This window comes from Paramisgurnus dabryanus, chromosome 2 (genome assembly GCF_030506205.2).
Source record: "Paramisgurnus dabryanus chromosome 2, PD_genome_1.1, whole genome shotgun sequence".
In the NCBI taxonomy this organism is placed as follows: domain Eukaryota; kingdom Metazoa; phylum Chordata; class Actinopteri; order Cypriniformes; family Cobitidae; genus Paramisgurnus; species Paramisgurnus dabryanus.
Window position 1 is genome coordinate 31,239,351 of NC_133338.1, and position 19,600 is coordinate 31,258,950.

The 19,600-nt window shown below is 37.3% G+C and overlaps 1 protein-coding gene across 46 annotated transcripts in view; it reads right to left on the minus strand.

Annotated features, from left to right (window-relative positions):
- Nucleotides 1-1,232: 1,232 nt before the first annotated feature.
- The window catches only part of madd (MAP-kinase activating death domain), a 72,030-nt gene continuing 53,662 nt past the window's right edge, over nucleotides 1,233-19,600 (minus strand). For 4 of the 46 annotated variants that reach the window (XM_065267598.2, XM_065267601.2, XM_065267599.2 and 1 more), the window contains 16 exons: nucleotides 19,355-19,411; nucleotides 17,010-17,110; nucleotides 16,764-16,847; nucleotides 14,894-15,052; nucleotides 14,608-14,725; nucleotides 14,052-14,114; nucleotides 12,714-12,834; nucleotides 12,432-12,537; nucleotides 11,900-12,010; nucleotides 11,651-11,758; nucleotides 10,041-10,205; nucleotides 9,879-9,951; nucleotides 9,679-9,785; nucleotides 6,186-6,255; nucleotides 3,500-3,546; nucleotides 1,234-3,413 (listed from right to left, as the gene is read on the minus strand). In XM_065267598.2, coding sequence (XP_065123670.1) covers nucleotides 3,300-3,413; nucleotides 3,500-3,546; nucleotides 6,186-6,255; nucleotides 9,679-9,785; nucleotides 9,879-9,951; nucleotides 10,041-10,205; nucleotides 11,651-11,758; nucleotides 11,900-12,010; nucleotides 12,432-12,537; nucleotides 12,714-12,834; nucleotides 14,052-14,114; nucleotides 14,608-14,725; nucleotides 14,894-15,052; nucleotides 16,764-16,847; nucleotides 17,010-17,110; nucleotides 19,355-19,411 — 1,604 coding nt within the window. In that variant the 3' untranslated portion in view covers nucleotides 1,234-3,299. Of the gene's footprint in view, nucleotides 3,414-3,499; nucleotides 3,547-6,185; nucleotides 6,256-9,678; nucleotides 9,786-9,878; nucleotides 9,952-10,040; nucleotides 10,206-11,650; nucleotides 11,759-11,899; nucleotides 12,011-12,431; nucleotides 12,538-12,713; nucleotides 12,835-14,051; nucleotides 14,115-14,607; nucleotides 14,726-14,893; nucleotides 15,053-16,763; nucleotides 16,848-17,009; nucleotides 17,111-19,354; nucleotides 19,412-19,600 lie in introns of all 46 variants that reach the window. The other 42 variants (XM_065267631.2, XM_065267626.2, XM_065267602.2 and 39 more) reach the window with 19 other exon arrangements.

The window sequence follows — 19,600 nt, forward strand, 5'->3', positions numbered from 1 at the left end:
TTATAAAATGCTGCGTACACACAGATTTGATTGTAAAGTGTTCGTACACAAAAATCCACGGAAAAGGCCATATTAATAAAAACTGTTTTTGACGTGGAAAATGGGTTAGCGCAATGTCAGGATCTGAGCAGACATACGAACTTTTGCTTATCCGATTGCTGCAGTTTTTGACAATATAGCCATTCTTGCTGCTCAAAATTGTCTTTAAACATTGACAAGCGCTCTTTTTATGTCTATGACATCATGAATTAGTCATCGTTTAAAGGCGGAGATCTGAAACTGCTCAGCTGCGCACAAGTTCAAGATCATTTGCGATTTATAAATTTGAGAAAAAAAGGGGTATGTGCGTTTTCTGCGCGTACGTTCGTTTTATGAATCACACATACACACTTTTGATAAATGATCGCAAGATCAAATGTAGGATGGCTTCTACGAAGCATTTTATAAATGAGGCCCCTGGTGTGTCTACTACCGAGCCCCTTAGGTGACATTGGAGTAAAAAAAGTTTAGTTTCATGTGCTCACGTAAAACTTTCACGTGCGCACGCGGAACTAAACGCTATAGTTTCACAAATTAAATATCGTCTGTGTCCGAAAACTCTAAATTGCTGCCTTCTGCAGCAGCTCTCCAAGGCAGGAAGGCATCAAGTCACGTCCAAATCCAATGTTAGGTTTACTTCCTGACTCCTGAGATCTTGTCCCACAATTCTATGCATGCGTGCGCATGGGGAATGTGAATGGTCAAGCCTGGTCGAGTTCGAAAAAATAAAACGGCGGCCAAGAAAGTATCTGGAGCACAAATTAATTGTAAATAAATGTATACTTTCACTTTGTACACTTTTTAATTGCATTTCTAGTGAGAAATTAGTATTGTAGTTTTCAAATATGTGATTAGTTATCAAAAGGCGCTCTCTGTTTATATTTCAAACACGCTGCCTTTGAAGTGTGTCCGAAAGTGTTTCTCTTAGCTGCCTTCATGCCTTCAAAGTCATTGCCTCATGAGGCAGAGAGGCAACAACTCAGCTGCTTAAGTTTTCAGACGCAGCCAAAGTTTAGTTTCGCGTGCATACTAAACTTTATTAAATTTTTGCTTCATGTCCCCTTAGAGGCTCCGTCGTACACATACATGGACATCACATTTTTGTTGTTTGCATCATAATACTTCATTCTTTGTATCTGTGACCTGTTGTAAACAAACGTGGCAATAACACTGCTTCATGTTCAAAGACAAATATTTGGTTAAATTTATTGGTTCTCCCTAACCCCAAATACAGTACCTGGAAGAAATCTAAAATGCAAGCCAAGCCAAAGTGAGGGTCTTATGAGGATAAAGGTGTTTTAAAGGTTCTTCACATTGATACCATTTACAATTTGGTCAATAATTCTTAAAAGAAGAGTTTCTTTCATACCTTTTTTATTATTACAAAGAACAGAAACCACTGAAACAGAAAGGTTTTCAGATGTTAAAGGCTCTTTATGGAACCATTCAGCCAACAATGGTTCATCCATGGCATCATAAAGCACCTTTCGTTTTAGGAGTCAAAATACAAATGTTCTGAATAATAATGGCAAGTGTCAACCCCAACATAAACTAAATAATTGACTCATAGGAGTATTTGACTTTTTTAGGTAAGAGCTTGTAAATAATTTAACTATATGTGACATGAATGGGGACATTTTTTCGCATGTAATAACTGACCCAAATTGCTTGGGTTGGACATCTTTTATTTTCATATTGCCAAAGCTGTACAGGTTCTATAAATATTTTTTTAATATTTACATCCAATATCTTGATTTTTCCTTTCTCTCTCGTTCTAAATAATACACGGACAAAAACGAAAACCCAAACAAACATATGTGCATCTGTAGCTCTCTCACACACTTTAAACTACAGACCTGATCCACTGTCCAACTCACAACATCTGTTTTTGGAGACCTGGACCTCGGGGAAATCAGGTTTGTGCTATTTACATTTCTAAGCAATATTGATAGCAAGTGACCTTGTCATGTCCATCTGCAGTCTGCATACTTTATGGAGAAGCAAAACACCACGCTTTGTTGTGTGCACATTCATACTGTAAATCAATTAAAAATGAGAGCAAAACATAAAAAGCAGTAAAATATGTATTACTCCAGCTAGAAGTCCTGAAGAGATGGTCTGAGCATATGAACAGATAGTCTCTGGCCATCTTTTTTTCTAAGACAAACACACAATCTCACACACACAAGCAAGAAAAGACACTTTAAATAGGACATTTTGGAGCAGACAACATCTTGTTTCAGCAGCAACTTCGGTAAACTTTTCTGTCATAACAGATCTCATAATGCTGCCGTTTTTTAAATCAATAATGCCAGTTTGGTTTATTGTGTAAAAAACAACAACAACCAGAAAACATAAAACTGATTCCTGATCCACTTCATTACTCTCTATTATCCACACGATGAGCTCTGTAGGACAGTGAAACTCTGAAGGAATGCCTGGACTTGTTCTTTGTACCCACTGGTGATAGTATTGCACATCCAGAAAACAAACTACAGTGTCTTGACATTTTTGACATTATTTCAACATTGCTTTAGTGAGATGTACAGTAGTTAATCTTATTTTTTTAAATCTTATTAAGTGACATGCATCTTAACACAGCAGTTCACAGACAGGGATCTTTACAGCTAGTACAGTAGTTTGTGCCTTACGTGGCATAGCTAAAGAGATATACAGACTTCAGACCATTTACAGCAGGTGAAGAAGGGCAAATGGAACATTTAGGAATAAAACAGCTGCTTCGTCGCGGGCGGTTACAGCGAAACCCTTCATACGTGGCAGCACTGGATTGCAAAGACTTTTTAACATTTTACCCACCACAGACATAACAGACTGGAGTTTACAGTACAACTTAGCACATAAATAGTAATTACAGAGTCTGTGGACTGATTTCAGAGGAGGAATGGGGCGAGCGTTCAACACATTCACCTGATCTTTTGCATGCCAGTGCCAACTCACAAGAGATGGGCAAGGGACCTGCATGCAAATGCCTCTGGTCGAAATAAATAATAAAAAGCGTGTAGATACGTCGACATCAATCTTGTCCTGGTTGGCGCCCATATGCTTGGAGCAATATATTGAGTATGCGATCAAATAGATACAGGCTGTTGCTTTATGGGGAAGAATATGTGAATACATCTGAAAATCAGAATTGGGTCTTTAAAAGCTTGGCAGGATAGTCGTCGAGTTAGGTTGTAAAGAACATATTGCAGGTAATTCAGGAGCAGGTTGAAGTGAACGTAGTAGAGATGTGCGCTTTACTAGCTTGGTAGTGGACGAGGGGACAGCATCTTGGGTTTGCCCTCCGCCTCTTTCCCCTTGACTGCCGCCACGTAGGAGAAGAGACAGAGCACCGAGTAACAGATCTGATGTGCCTGTACCAGAGACACAAGTGTACACAATTAATATATTATTAATATTGTGGATTACTGTATAGTGTGCATGACTACTGAGATCTTACCATAGGAGTCTTGTATTTGTGGATCACCACTTCTTTAGTTTCAGGAACTGCAAACCCCAGTGCAAGACACAAAATGAAAAATTCAACAGCAGTCGAATAACAAATGTAGCAAATTAAAGGGCAGGGGCAGAAACAGAGAGTTATATATAGAGAAGAAGAAATATTACTGAAAGAGAGAAAAGTGGATGGGTACAACCAAGGGTATATAGAGAGTTTGGTTCCAAAACACAATAAATCCATTTTTACTAATTTTGGTAAGAAAGTGTTTTCTATACCAAGAAAGTGACAAGATGAAAACCACTATTTTCCGTTACAAACTTTCATACAGCATCTTTAGGATATAATAACATTAAAAATTCAAATCCATAATTTGATTTTTAAAGATTTATTATAAAAAATGATAGCTTTTTTTTCAAAATGCTATAAATCTATTGAATCAATATATAAATGTGCATTCACCTTTGCCATGTTATATTCATTTAGTTGGCTAGTGGTGTACATTAATGGCATTAATCAAAACACTTAGTCATATTAACAACACTGTTATTGCTGATGTCATCCTTGGGACGTTGTCACTGAACTTTTTTGACATCGATCAGCTGTAAAATGTTTTGGTCCTGCTTGATTTTCGATGATTTCGATTAAAATAATGAAAAGTTTGTCATAAGAGATCCCCTGAGGTCAATGTGTTAGCATTACAGAAGCTTGATGCTGTCGAGTGAGAACAAGCAACAGCCGGCATTTCTCCTTCGTCCGAGTGCCTCTCATGTAAATGATTCAATTTTGATGGCTTAAGTTTCTTCTCCGCCACAGAAACCACCACAGGTTTATCAATGCCAACAAAATTACCATTTTGTTTTGTTTGTTTGTTGATCACGAAGTACAAAGTAGATGAGGAAAACTAGGATTCTGTGTGTATTCAAAGCGCCACCATTGTTATTTACAATGCGTGGAATGGTGCGCTGTGATTTGTTAAGCAGATTTATTGCACTCTGCAGAGATGGAGGACTGGAATGTCTCGCAGGTAGGAAAAAAATGGAGGAAAGATAACAGAATACCACGGTGGATATCAGATTTTGCGCAAAATGAAGAATTGCCTTTTAATACTGACCTGATACAATACTAATTTTGGCGGTTACTAATTTTAATTTCATTGTGCTTTGGAACCGAAGTCTTCATATCGTTACTGTATATATAGCTCTGCTCCAAAACCTAGTAAGCTGCCATATTGCTTACGGCCTACGTTGCAAGAACTTTGTGATTTGTAAAACTTTACATACACAGCAATTCTGTGTGTCATGCAAAATGCGCTCAGTGAAGCACACAGGAGACTATTTTACTAAGACACTGTAGACAGCAAGTGATGGCAAGAAAGGAACTTGACTTTGGGTAACCTGTAACACCAGCACAATACATTCAAGCAATGTTTACAAAATTGTGACTCAGAAAGTGAATTATTTAAAACAAATCGTATGCATACTTTTTAGCACTGACTGAACCAGTCACCAATCTTGTTTCTTAGGTTTTTTTAACCAAGCTTGTCACAGTGCATCTTACGATTGTCTTCACAAAGATACTGTCAATGCTGCCTTAAGCATTTTAGGAAGCGGCACAATTATGATGCCAATCTTTCCAAACAGCTGCACGCTGCCTTGAAGTGACTAGGTTTTTGAACAGAGCATATCATCAACCCCCCTGTCATTATTCACTCAACATTTCAAGCTGCTAGAATGATTTTTGAACCACGGTATCATTTCTAAGAGCATTTGTCCAGATGTCACATGACTGAACAAGATTTACCATCAGTAGACATTTCCAACAAAGCTGAGAAACTTTAATGTAACAGGATGCAGAATCAAGGCAGAAGAAGGAGGAGAAAAAAGGAATATCATTGCAAGACGGGAAAAGACAGGAAATCCGTGTTTTGCTGGGTTTTTCCATCAATTATGAAATGATTTTTATTACAGGCATGAGTGTATGAACTTGGGTTTAGGAGAAGCAGCATCTGACATCAAGGCAGTGCAGTGCAGATGAGGTGTATTGGTGAAGGATGTATGACAGATGATGAGACATGTAGAGAGTTAAATGAAGAGGAAAAGGGAGTAGAAGAAAAGATAAATGTGACAGCACTTTACCTGCTGGAGAATGAAGGTTTTCATAGCAGCAAAGATGAGGGGGCGGATTACAAAAAGGAAGCACATAGACACAGCAGTAACCCAGTCTAAAGCTTAGTCTGTGACTACAAATATATCCTTATTAAATGATCTCTTCTCTCTTCAACAGTACGGGCTAAACAATCTGTGTATTCTGTTTAGTTACTTTTTGTAGTCAAGCGCACAGTAAGCAACTCTCTGGCTTAAAACTGACTTCTCTTTAGCAGTGACGGAGAGCTAAAACAAAGTAAGAAATTTCACCGAAAAATGCATCAATGAAAGCAAAACATGAAATTCATATGCGAGTGTCCCTGGCTAGCTTTCATTCCATCAACCGTTTTTAGGCTTGCAAACCTCTTTAAACATCACACCGCCATCTACAACTAAATGCAACCTTTAAACAGATAAGCACATTCTGACCACCACATCTAACAGCTAAACGTGACTGAGTTATCTTTTCTGGCCTGCGTGTCTGTGTGACTGAGTTACCGCTGTGTCGCGTACAGGCCTAGAATTAAAATGGGGGTAATTACCAAACTCCTCCAGGACAAAGACTCCTTTCACTGTATTGCACTTTTTAATGTGACTCAGCTCTATGAAAACCTAAAAACAAACAAAAAACAAACAAAAAAACAACAGGACACACTGTTACCAACTCAATCACATACTTGTGGGAAAATAAACAAGAAAGTATTGTTTGAAGAGATGACAATCATGACAGTTAGTAAACTGTAAACTAGGGAGAAACCAAGAAATAACATGATAAGCAAGCTATCAGAAATAAAATATGACTGCACAGAGAAAGAAGTTTCCATGTTGAGAGAATTGCATGGGCCGGTGACGCAAATGGAGAGACGGAGCTGTCCCGATGTTTCAATATGGCACTTACTTCATGCTAAAATTTTCTGTATGATAAATGTGTTATCAAGGCATTTTTGACTACAATTCATGCTGGAGCCGTTGGCAAACCTGACAAAACTCGTAAAAGATCCACAAATGCTATACTGAATAGATTTACGCATTATGTAGATGTTTTTAATCAAAGCGACTTAAATTTGATCAGTATGTGTGTTTCCTGGGATCAAAGGACTGCTGATGCAACGCAGACTACAGATGAACCTGCAGCTGAAAATGGAAATGAATGGCATTGATCGCTCAGGTGAACTGCGCTAAAAAGGCCCATGCATAGACTTCCATGGAAAATTCCATTATTAGACACAAAAGACAGAAACACAAAAAAACAGAGAGAGAAATAATACAAAACATGAAAAAATAGCACACAAAATTGTCCGCCAGAAAAGCTACAGATAAAGGAAAAGAAAACTACATGAAAATGTCACGCTAAATAAAAACTGCATAGGTTGTGTACCTTCCGCTCCTTGCAGGGGGAGAGAGCATGAGAGAGAAACGGTTTGGATTATTATTGGACAAAAAGAGCAGAAACCCCCCCTCCTGATGCTACGAGGCCCACTGGATTAATCTAAACCCACTGATCCCATACAGAAAGAACAAAGGTTCTGTACATTAACCATTCATCATTAATCTGACATTATTTTTGAAGCCCTGATGTGATCCCACCCCATTACCCTCCATGCCTCCTCCACCAGCAATGAAGACCAGCTCCCTCACACATGCCTACAGCCAAAACAGAACAGTGCCAAAACCATTACAACACACACAACTACACTACAGTACATGGATGACTAATCTTTCACATCAAGCTTAAGTAAGTAACAAGTAATAGCCAAAGCGAAGCATAAGTCAACCAATTTTAAAGCTTTAGAAGTCCTTGATATAATATTACCCAGGCACATCAGGTTTTACAGATTTCTAGTTAAACTCTTTTCAGTGTATTTCTGTACTGATGGAGTTTTACTTATGATTATACCACAGGGCTTTATTCTGATTGGCTGAGAAATGTTCCACGGGAATCCATTACCTGATCTGTCAAATGTCTTAAAATAACCACCAGAGTAATGTCTGTGGTAACCGTGGTATAAGCGGAATAATTGACTCCGGTCCCTTGAATTATTTAAAAATAATACACACCCGTGGGGTAACGCATTACCATCTTGGGTGTGCATTATTTTCGAATAATTCAACGATCCGTCATCAATTATTCCTTACATGTCTAGTAGTAATGGATTTTCATTTATCTTAAAGGCGGGGTGCACGATCTCTGAAAGTTAATGTTGACATTTAAAATCACCAACAAAACACACCCCTGCCCCAATAGAATCTGGCCCTTCTTTTGATAGACTCGCCCCATACATATGCAACCCAGGCAACGATGTCGTAAATGAGTGAAAGCAATGTGCATTACTACGGTAATTTAGGTCGAATGTGTTTTGATAGTACTGCATGTTTTAACATGTGAATGGTTTTGCTCGGTTTCACACGGAAGGTGACATTAAATGCCCGGCAGAAGAGTAAGAGGAGAAGGTCGGAATTTTGGCACGGACAAACGGCTGCAGGAGACATAGATCGCATTCACATGCTGCAGGCTCAACGACTTGCATAGCACAATTTTTTTGAGGTTTGATAGAACTGAGCAATCTATCCTCCACGTCATTAGTAGACACGCCCCTTACTGCTGATTGGCTACAAGTGTGTTTTGGTACTCAGCCAGACTCTCTTTTCCAAAGCGCTTATTCCAAAGATCGTGCACCCCGCCTTTAATATGAAAACAATTACTTCATTCTTTATTTTTTACGTTATAGTAGGGGTTCCCAAACTCTTCATTACGTGACTCATTTAGACTGTTAAAATCTACCCTCGAACCAACCAAAATATTTATTTAAAGAACTACGTGGAAAAAACACACATTCCTTCTCTTTAAGAAAATTGTGTTTTATCCTTGTCATTGTCTGAACGAAACATTACTTTAAATGCAATGTCAAAATTTCATACAGAAAGATATTAAAAACCTGTCATTGCTAATCATTATTTAGATTTAAAATGATTTTGTCATTTATTACAACAGCCAACTGACTTTTCGTGATCCACCTTATCCCATTGTGTGTCCCTCACAAGTGGGTCTTGACCCAGTTTAAAACCCCTGCATTATACAATAATAGTAAGTCCATCAAAGCTACAGAAATGGGAATTATGTAAAACCATCTTAGCTATGGTATGTTTAATTACTTTAATATCACCCTTTGCCCATAATTTGTCAAGTAAATTTTTGAGGTATCACAATGAGATATATCCCATCTATTCTGGACTCCTATTGGCTGATTTCTCTACATCATTTGGTTCAAGTCATACATTTAAAAAAAATTAATTAAATTTTTAATTAAAAAGCATGTTCTTTTTCTGTAAATAACACATTTTAAACTAATGCTTTCAAAATCACTTTTACATGAATTTCTCCTATTATTATTATACAGGTTATACTTTCTTTTTCTTTTAAAAGAAATGTCCCAAAACAGATTTTATACATTGCTGCTTACAGTAAATGTTTTGCATAAGGTCTACAATACATCTTACCTCTGGCTCACCACAACAAACTGACACGATCACACCAACACACAAACTGTAAGGAGCAGAGCTGGATGTCGTGACCATAAAAACGTCACACTAACACTCTCAGCAGGTGGAATGTTCTGACATTTAAAAAGCAAATCTCTGCGAGTGATTATGCAGCCCAAAAACAAACACCCAGCAAATAAAGTCAAACAACAACAACAACAGAAAAGAAAACAGCTTTTCCTTTCAGAACAGTTTCCTTACGGAACAACACAAAGTTGTATCAATTCTTTATTTTAGTATTTATTTCCCAAATGCAGTTTTTTGGTTTTGTTTTAAGGATGTTCGTACGATCAGCTGTTCCCGAAAATATTCTCAAAGGAAAAATGCACGAATAGAAAGATAAAGTGAAAAGAGATGATGAGATGATAAGGTTGACAGATGATAAATGCAGAAAAGGAGATACGCGGGATTGAATGGATGAAGAATGAGAGGAAGGGGCATGTCGATTTCCGGCAAACATGTTGTAACGGTTACGATACAGGCAAGCCCTCCTACCTGGCTGTGCATAAATTTGAGGTTGATGCCTTCCAATGTGACCTGAAGGAGACCGCCCTCTCCTGTCTTCATATCCTGAACCGGAAACTCTCCTCCCAGTTCTGGACCTAAACAAATGGAGAAAGGTTTGCTTTTTTCCACCCACAAGAATACTCTTTTAACAATAAATTACTGTGATCACTGTCAAAATGACATTGTACCTGGTTTAATGCTTTGTTGTCGTGCAGCAGCACGCTCCATGCTGTCTTTGACACAATAGTAGAGTTCCCGACACTATAACACAAGCACCCAAAAAGAGATGTATAGTGATCGTACTGAAACAATACAAGTATGTGGTGTATGTACAACAATAGGCTTCTTACCTTCTTGGTGTAGAACTTATTGAGCTGTGTCTCTTGGCCATTCCTCCTCCACAGACACAATACTTTGGTCTTAGGGCAGTAGGTCATATTTATGAGCTTCTCATACCACCAGCGCTCATAGACTGTACCAATGTTACTCCGCAAGACAATGCAGTCATCGCACACCTACACACAAACAAAAAAAAATGAAGAATTGAACACTTAAAGGAGCCAAAGAATGCATTGAAATAATATGTTAAATTGTTCTCTGATATCTACATAGAAGGTATGTGGCTTTATTAAGTGCAAAAATTATCCAGACAACCCGATTTGCCTTTACAATGAAATGGTCTGTTATTACCTTATTTGAAAGAATAATAATGTTGAGCTCTGCTCTAATTGGCTTTTTAACAGAACAGCTTGTTTCAGTAGCTCTCTCTGTGTGTTAACAGACCTTATATTTGAGCCTGTATCAGACGAAGATACAGAATTTGAGGAATAATCAATTTTTTGGAGATTGTTAATGGACGTTTCTGAGTGGTAAGTTTGTGTTTTTTCAGTATGGACCTGCAAAAAGTAACTGTAACGTCAATAGTGGAATTTCCGCTTGAATGCTAACATATAGCATGAACTAGCGTATAACGCTAACTCTGCAGCAACAACTTAGTTTTTATCATTGTACTTAATTGAATGTGTAATTTAATGTTGGGGTGTACATCTCCACTGTAACCAACTGTTAAGAATGGCCTGTTTTCCAGCGGTCTTTTAAAGGCACACTCCATTTTTTTTGAATATGCTAATTTTTCAGCTCCCCTTTAGTTAAACATTTGATTTTTACCGTTTTGGAATCCATTCAGCTGATCTCCCAGTCTGGCTGTACCACTTTTAGCATAGCTTAGCATAATCCATTAAATCTGATTAGACCATTAGCATCCCACTCAAAAATAACCAAAAAGTTTTGCTAGTTTTTCTATTTAAAACTTGACTCTTCTGTAGTTACATCGTGTACTAAGACCGACTAAAAATTAAAAATTTTGATTTTCTAGGCAGATATGGTTAGGACTATACTCTCATTCTGGCGTAATAAGCAAGGACTTTGCTGCCGTAACATGGCTGCAGGAGGCGCAATGATATTACGCAGCAGCCGAAAATAGTCATCTTAGTATCTTTCAATAGAAAAGAAAATCGCAACTTAATTTCCATCGGTTTTAGTACAAGATGTGACTACAAAAAAGTCAAGTTTTAAATAGGAAAAATATTATAACTCTGTTGTCCTTTTTGAGTGCGATTCTAATGGTCCAATCAGATTCAATGGATTGTGCTAAGCTATGCTAAAAGTGGTAGCATCAGACCCGGAGATTAGCAGCATGGATTCCAAAACTGTAAGAATCAAATGTTTAACTCTAGGGGAGCTGGAAAATGAGCCTATTTTTTAAAAAAAGTGGAGTGTCTCTTTAAATGCATAACATAAGAAGGAGGAAACAATCATGTTTGAGGCTCACAATATGTCATTTCCATGTACAAAACTCTTATGCCAAGGTAAATACAGTTTTCCATTCTACCGCACCTTTAAAGCTGTATTAATATGCAGATAATACACAAAGAGATCAACATAAACAGAAAATTCATACCTCCATGAAAAATATGTCGCCGGTGGTATCTGTCCCAGCATGCACAACAAACGTCTGCTTCTTAATGTGCCGGCTGCCGCTCGGCCTAATGGGAAGTTCTCGACAACTCTGCACAAAGACGGAGTTGATCACTTATTATTATCTGAACCTACAGTATTACGTTTGGCACAGCAGCTAAAACTCTACATAATCATTATTTCCAAAAAAAAGTAACAGGACAAATGGCTGCTACACCCTGCAATTTTTTACCAAGTTTCCAATGCGATCTAGGACTTCATTGATCTCCTGGCTGTGTGTGAGGCCGATGTGAGATTTCCCCATTAGACGCCGAACTTTCTTCCTTATGTCATTCTTGCTGACCTAGACAAATAGACAAACCATACAAATTTGAACAAAGATTTTTATATTCTATACTTTATATATAACTAATAATATAACAAGTTGGGCTGCACAATTAATAGAAAAAGTAATCAGGATTACAATTACGAGTGAAATAATAACATAATCCCTAATTTACAAATTGATAAGATGATTGATAAGCTATTTATTTGTTATTAATATTATATTATTTAGTTTTGGATGTTTAAAATTTATCATGCAGATGCTTCATAGAAAGTTATAAAACAATAAAAAATGTAAAATCTATTAATTGGAAATAATAATCACAATATCAAGGTGAATAACAATCATAAATACATAATAACAAGCTACAATTAAATAACTTGCAGAAGAATATGTGACCTTTCCGCAATTTGACCATACAAAATGTTCGTCTATATACCTTCATCATAAGCATGTAGGCGATCATGTTGTGCAGAAGAGTGGCCAATAATCTGTCCTCATCATCCTCCAGTCTCTTGCGGTCATGATCGCCAAGAGATAGATATCTAAAAGAAACCACAGAAGAGATGCATTGTAAAACACAGAGTTTGCATTTGAAACATAACCAAACAGCTTATGTAATCATTTTCCTGTTTTATTTCACTAGAACGATAGCATATCCACCTAGACAATAACAGTGAACCCTGAACAGTAAATTGTGACAAGCGTAAGTGGCACAAACCTGTCCATCATTTCATGTGGACCCTGATCCATCCCCATGCCTTCCCTTTCCAGCATTACTGCATCCAGGAAGGCATCTTCCCAAAACTGCACCTGGTCCCAGAGTGTAGACCGTTCCTTACCTACACACAGACATTTCCAATCATACCTTGCTTGAAGCAATTAAAATTAAATTAAAATTAAAGTAATTAAATTGATCATTAAAATATTACAGATTTAAACTTATATTCATTTATTTAGAACTAACCAAGAAGGCCAGCATAAACATAAACTACTATAAAATATAATATTTTAAAGGCCATAAACACATAAAACAACTACAAAAATGTATTGAGCTGACTAACAAAACAAATGGCCTCCCCTACATGCGCTAACACAAAGCGCTTCACGCACCCACACCAACTCCACAGCATGCTGTTAAAAAGTGCTCGCAACCAACCCCCAAATTTATTTTAACACCGCAATAACACACGCCTCCATACAGCTGCATATTGATTCCACATTCACATTCTCTCAAGCAGGTTTTATCACCCCTCGCTTTCACACAAACACATAAACTGGCTTATTGGGTCCATCTGGTTTATGCATTTTTCTTATTTCCTATCTCAATTTTCATGCAAATGGCATCATGCACACACCAGTATATTATCACATACTCATTTCCTTTGGACTATTAGATATTCCAGAACCAGACCTACATGCATCATACAGTACAAGACTTGTATGCATAGTTCTTATGCTGTATGCATACTGCCTATAGAAAGGCATAAGCTAGAGTCTAATAACACCAAAATTCAGACTCAAAAAATCCATAACTGCATAAGGCTAAAAACACACACGTGCTGAGTCCGAAATCGCATACTGTGACAGTAGGTACTGAATAAGATGAATAGTACTTATCGACCGGTAAAACAGTAGGTACTATATAGTATGAATACAGATAGTAGATTCTGATGTGCTATTAAGTTAGTCATTAACTGCAATGACATTAAACAAGCGCAATTTAAACACAAGTAAATGTATTTGCATTTGAATAGAGTCGTGCTACCACTTTCGGACATTTTTTAATAATACAACGCCCCCTGTCTTCTTTTTCGTTGGATAACCGCTCTCTTGAGGGATCATGGGATAGCAAAGTTTCCATCGAATGAACACTTTGGGACCTTGCTGGAAGTAGTAGGTCATCCAGTTACTGTTTTTGGAAAACTTTGAATTCGGACATACTACTCGCCTCGCCTGCTGCTTTTCGCCTACTATATACTGTAGTATAGAAGTATGCGGTTTCGGAAGCACCCACACACACACATCGCAAGGGTCAAAGGTCAGAGTTCAGTCATACTCAGAGAGAACGTTTCCATGGCAGCATCCTCCAACTGGTCCCAAACCGAGCTCTTATCTCTCCCTTTGCAGCATTAAAAAGGAGAACAAAGAGAGCGATAGGGAGAAAGAGGGAGCGAATTTGCCACCCAGCAGAAGGCAAAGAAAGTGTTAGATAGTAAGAAGCAAAGCGGTGTGAAATTCGCAATCCACTCATTTATCAGAAGCTTGTTAATTCACAAACACCAGATTAACAGGTTAATAGATAAGATAATTCACTTTACAAAGCTCTAATGGTACAATGTGAGCAGTCTTTATACTGTAAAGACAAATTACCAAAATCATAACAATGAAAAACCCAGAGAATAAAGGACTGCTCTCTTAGTTCAGACTAAAGGATAAAGAGTTAACTTTAAAATGCCTCATCTTTCTTTAATTACTATGAACAATGAAAAACATGACACAGGAGGTAATTATTAAAGTGGACACAGAACAAGAAAAACAGTACAGAGAGGAAAAAGAAAATAAATTAATCAAAAGGAAACTCAGAAAGGATTAAGAAAAAGATGAACTCTTACCCAGCAGCCCCTCACACAGATAGATCCTCATACTTAAGTCCTCATGAGGTGGAACTGGCGTTCCCTTATTAACAACCACAGTCTCCTTTACTCCTGGCTTCAGCTTATGGGTCTTGCCCTATGTGGGTGACATTGACCAACTGAAGGCATTTCCGAAAGTTTATCATACTGACTGGTTTTACCACTATTCTGCACCACTAGTAACAAATACAGTAGGGTTCCAGAACTTCATGCTTGGACCCATAATAAAAGAATCTGTAGATACGGAAGAGTGAAAGAAACTCACAAACACAGAGCTGGTGGCAGGGTTGGTTTCAATCTCACTGTCAGACAGTGTGCCACGGGACAGGTTGAGATGGGCAGCGTGTCTGCCCGTAAGGCCATCTCCAGCAGTGCTGCTGAGGTCACTGTCCGCACCCAGCGTCTCACCTGAGCTGTTACTCACCTACATATCCAAGGTCAGATGTCAGCAATGATACAGGAAACAAAAAGCAAATACAAGCACTGCAATGAAGTCGCTTATTCAGCACAAACTGGAAAAACAAAGTCTATAATGAAAGACAAAGTGAATACATCTTTGAATTAGTGCTAAAGTTGGATCTGAAGGTACTATAAAGTTGATTAAGGAGGTCAACAGGGTCATTTAAATGAGACTGTGTATAGAGTGTGGCTCCGTTTCAAAACCTAATGAACTCCCAATACAGCAGACATTTAAGGCATCATAAATGCACCCCTGTAACAAACACTGTTTGAAATAGGTACGCAGCATCTTGTGACTTCAAAATCTAGAGTAGCATTGCAGCTTTGCAACTCCATTCATGATGGTAGACAAATTGACAGTATCTGTTACTATGATTGTATTTCATTTATTTCTGTAGTGGCAATAAAAACTGCTAAATCTATTCACAAATTAAGTATTTTATCCAATATTAGTATATATATATATGTACAATACTGTGGAAAAGGCCACCATCATCAGCTTTGTTGTTTTAGCAAAGTTTTAATGTCCATCCATACTTATTTTCACATCTTATTTAAGAAACAAAGAGAAAATACAAGAAATATGTACACAAAATTAAAAACAACACATTTTTAGAACTAAATGTCTTCTTCAGGCATCTGTCAGTATTTACCCTGAAAAAATGACTTTCTTATTATTTTTAAAATAACAATATTTAAAATGTTAGTAAAAATATCTAAAAAAAAAAATCTTAAATTAAGATGCATTTTCTTGATGAGCAAAATGACCAAGGAAAATAAGTCTAGTTTTTAGACAAAAAAATATAAAATGTAAGTGAATTAGTGCTTTAAAAAAGCAAAAAAATCTGCCAATAGAATAAGAAAATTTTTCTTGAATTAAGTGTTTATGAAAAAAGTAAACTTATATTAAGTACATTTTTCCTATTCCATTACCTGATTTTTTTGCTTGTTTTAAGCACTAATTTACTTAAAGTTTATATTTTTTGTCTAAAAACTACACTTATTTTCCTAGGTCATTTTGTTCATCAAGAAAATACATCTAAATTTAAGATATTTTAGAGGGTTTTTTTTACTGAAAACTAAACAAAAATACAAAGTAAGAAAGTCAATTTTGCAGTGTTGTGTGACCTCTCTTGGCACGAAACACATCTTGTTCTTTTTTGAGGAGACTGAAGTCCTGAAGCCTTTTCATTACAATAAGAAATTAGAATTTAATTTCATTTAAATTTAAGAGATCCTGCTTAAGTGGAAGGTGAGTTTACCCCAAATTCTTAACACTTCAGCTTATATTTTTATACTACATACACATTTCCTATATTTTCTGGTTGTATTCTAATAAAGAGACTGAGAAATAATTATATATGATCACTATACAATTGCAAAAACAACAAATCTAATTGTATCATGGTGGCCTAAGACTTAAGCACAGTACTGTATGTTCTTATTTGTGCGTAATGACATAAGCTTAAAAATATATTATTGCCAAAGTCTATCAAAATCATTTAAGCTAAATATCCTGTGATGTGAGTAAGGAGTTACAAAGTTATTAACTATACATAATGTTCCAAAACACTCCCATACGAGGGTTTTATGTAAGTTAAGATGCCATCTGGGGGAACCACTTGGTAAGTCTATAAGTTAACAGGTTTAATGGCAGTGTATTGGCCGTGCCCTACCACTGTGCTGGCCTCTGAGTCCTGGCTGGTGCTTCTTTTTAGAGCCGGAGGCTCGGAGCTCGCCAGGGACTCTGTGTCACTCTTCTACAAAAAAGACCAGAATGAAAAGAGAAGGAAGGGCAAAGAAAGCCAACAATAAAATTTCAATAAAATTAAATATTCAAAAATCGCTCAGTTTAATGCTTCATATCCCACCGGGGGTCTGAGCCCCCACTTGTGTTTTGTGCCGTTAAGATTATAACCCACCTGTGAGCCAGAGGTCACACTGAGTCCACTATCAGCACTGATCTGAGATTTCTTCTCCTCTGTATCAGCACCTTCCACTCGCTGCTTTGTGCCATCCGCCCCTGTAGAAACACACAGTCAGCTGCTCCATCCACAAAATCTGGACTGCATTCTGGGACATCGCATGACTAACAGCAGGCTGAAGCTTTCTCTGCTCTGCAGAACGACTTTAATAATACTTTCATGTTATTCACCGAGGGGAATAAAGCCCGTTTCAGCCAGCTGCCACTCATTAGATTACAAAGCAGGCAGAGAGAAAAAACATGTCTGTCTGCAGTCAAATTGGGGAAACTCACGGAAGCAGATCAGCGGACAGTGGGCCAGATCAGTTCACAGTAGCACTATATTACAGATGCACAGACAGAAGCAGTCACACATGCAGGCAAACACAGTCAACCAATCATCAGACACGGGGAAGCTTCAGCTACTACTGGTGTGCCGCTCGCTGCTTTAAAATGAAGAAAGTCATGTCACAACTGCAAACCTCAACTTGTTTAGGATCGATTATACCGTATGAGGCATTGAAACCAGAAAATGAAACAAGCTGCACTTCCTGAAGTGAAGACTGAAAAATGAGTAAAGTGCATCTAATCTCAACCCAACAGCACTTGTATAGTCCTGTACAGCAGCAGGTGTCAGTATGCAGTATGCATATTTTTATAATCCCTTCAACGCTACACTGAAATTAATAACTGACGTGTGGAATTACGTAGTTTATCTCACATCATATCCTTATGTACAAATTTTGGCATAAGGTTGAAGAAAACTAACAAAAGATCTGCCTGCCAGTTACTGAGAAGTTCAATCAATATTTATATAATCAAAAAATATCAATATTTTTTTATATTTATATTTTTAACAGAGTATGTATGTGAAGTTCTAGCTCAAAATACCATATAGATCGTAACGTTTTAAAATTGCCACTTTGTAAGTGTAAGCAAAAATATTTAATATGCAGTTTTTGGGTGTGTCTTTTAAAATGCAAATGAGCTGATCTCTGCACTAAATGGGAGTGCTGTGGTTAGATAGTGCAGATTAAGGGGCGGTATTATCCCCTTCTGACATCACAAGGGGAGCCAAATTTCAATGACCTATTTTTTCACATGCTTGCAGAGAATGCTTAACCAAAACTAAGTTACTGGGTTGATCTTTATCACATTTTCTAGGTTGATAAAAGCACTGGGGACCCAATTATAGCACTTAAACATGAAAAAAGTCAGATTTTCATGATATGTCCCCTTTAATGGAGATTTTCTCACTATTTAGATTTTTTGCACCCTCTGATTTTTTAAAAAGTCTCGGCCGAATATTGTCTTATCCTAACCTAACAAATACACCAATAGAAAGCTTATTTATTCAACTTTTAGATGACGTATAAAAATTACCCTAAGACTGGTTTTGTTGTCCAGAGACACGGGAATGGGAATGATTCCTATAACCAAATAAATCTAGGAACATGTGAGATAAATCTACCAAATCCATCACAGTAGGAAAAGTTAATGTTTTCCAGAAAGGGTAAAGAGTGCAAAACAGGTCATGAATAGGGATGGCCTTGAGTACTTGAGTGTTTTATTTTTAATTAAATGATGGTTATGATGGCATATAAAGTACAGTAGGTACCACCTTGTGGTTTGACTGACTTGACTGACTACAGTTAATGCAAAAACAGCACTCAACCCACTGCTTGGAGAAAATGATTTGGCAAATTGGCATAGAAATAGAAAAATTATTCAAAAACAACTTTAAAGAGTAAAAGAAACAGAATGCAGCTGTATACGGATGTGTTTAAAACTTAAACCACTATTTATTAACTACACAGACTTAGAAATGTGCTCATGGCACAAGATTTTATGTAATGGAAAAGACATTGATTTGCCACAGAAAATAAAAGTGCAGATGGAACTGATTCCATCCCACTTCAATCCTGAAAACCATAGCCGTACACAGTCAAGTACTCAAGTAGTCAAAATGACCAAAATGCACGTCCCTAGTCAATATTTGCACACTTAGAAATACCGGCCCAGATAATGATGTCATTTTAATATGAATCTGCCTAAAATCTGTGTGCGAGTTTATTTAATTTATCAAAATTTCCTTTGAAACCTCTAAAATCTTTAAACTACTGCAGCCATGACAAAATGCCTACGTTTGGACCTGATGTCTAAAATGGGCTCTGTAGAAGTAGTAATTTTGGGCAACTCCTGCTGCTTTAAGGAAAGAGGACTAGTGCAGGTAGAAGGACAGATTCCTTGCTTTGCTGTTTTGCAAGGTAAAGTCTAACTGGGTGCTTAGGGAAGTGATCTTACTCTGTTCTTTTTCCAAAGCTTTTTGCTTTCTGTTATCCTGGTGCTTGCTCCACAATTCTACCCAAGATGCATTGCAAGCAAGGAGAGAAAGACAGAGAGAGAATCAGAGAGCCGGTTGAATTGTCAGATATGGAGGATGAGCTTTTCTTTTTTGAAGAGCAATAAATAAACAATAAATAAAACTGAACAATGCAATGTCTCATTTTGCAAAACAAGGATGTTTTGTAATGCTCACACATCACATGG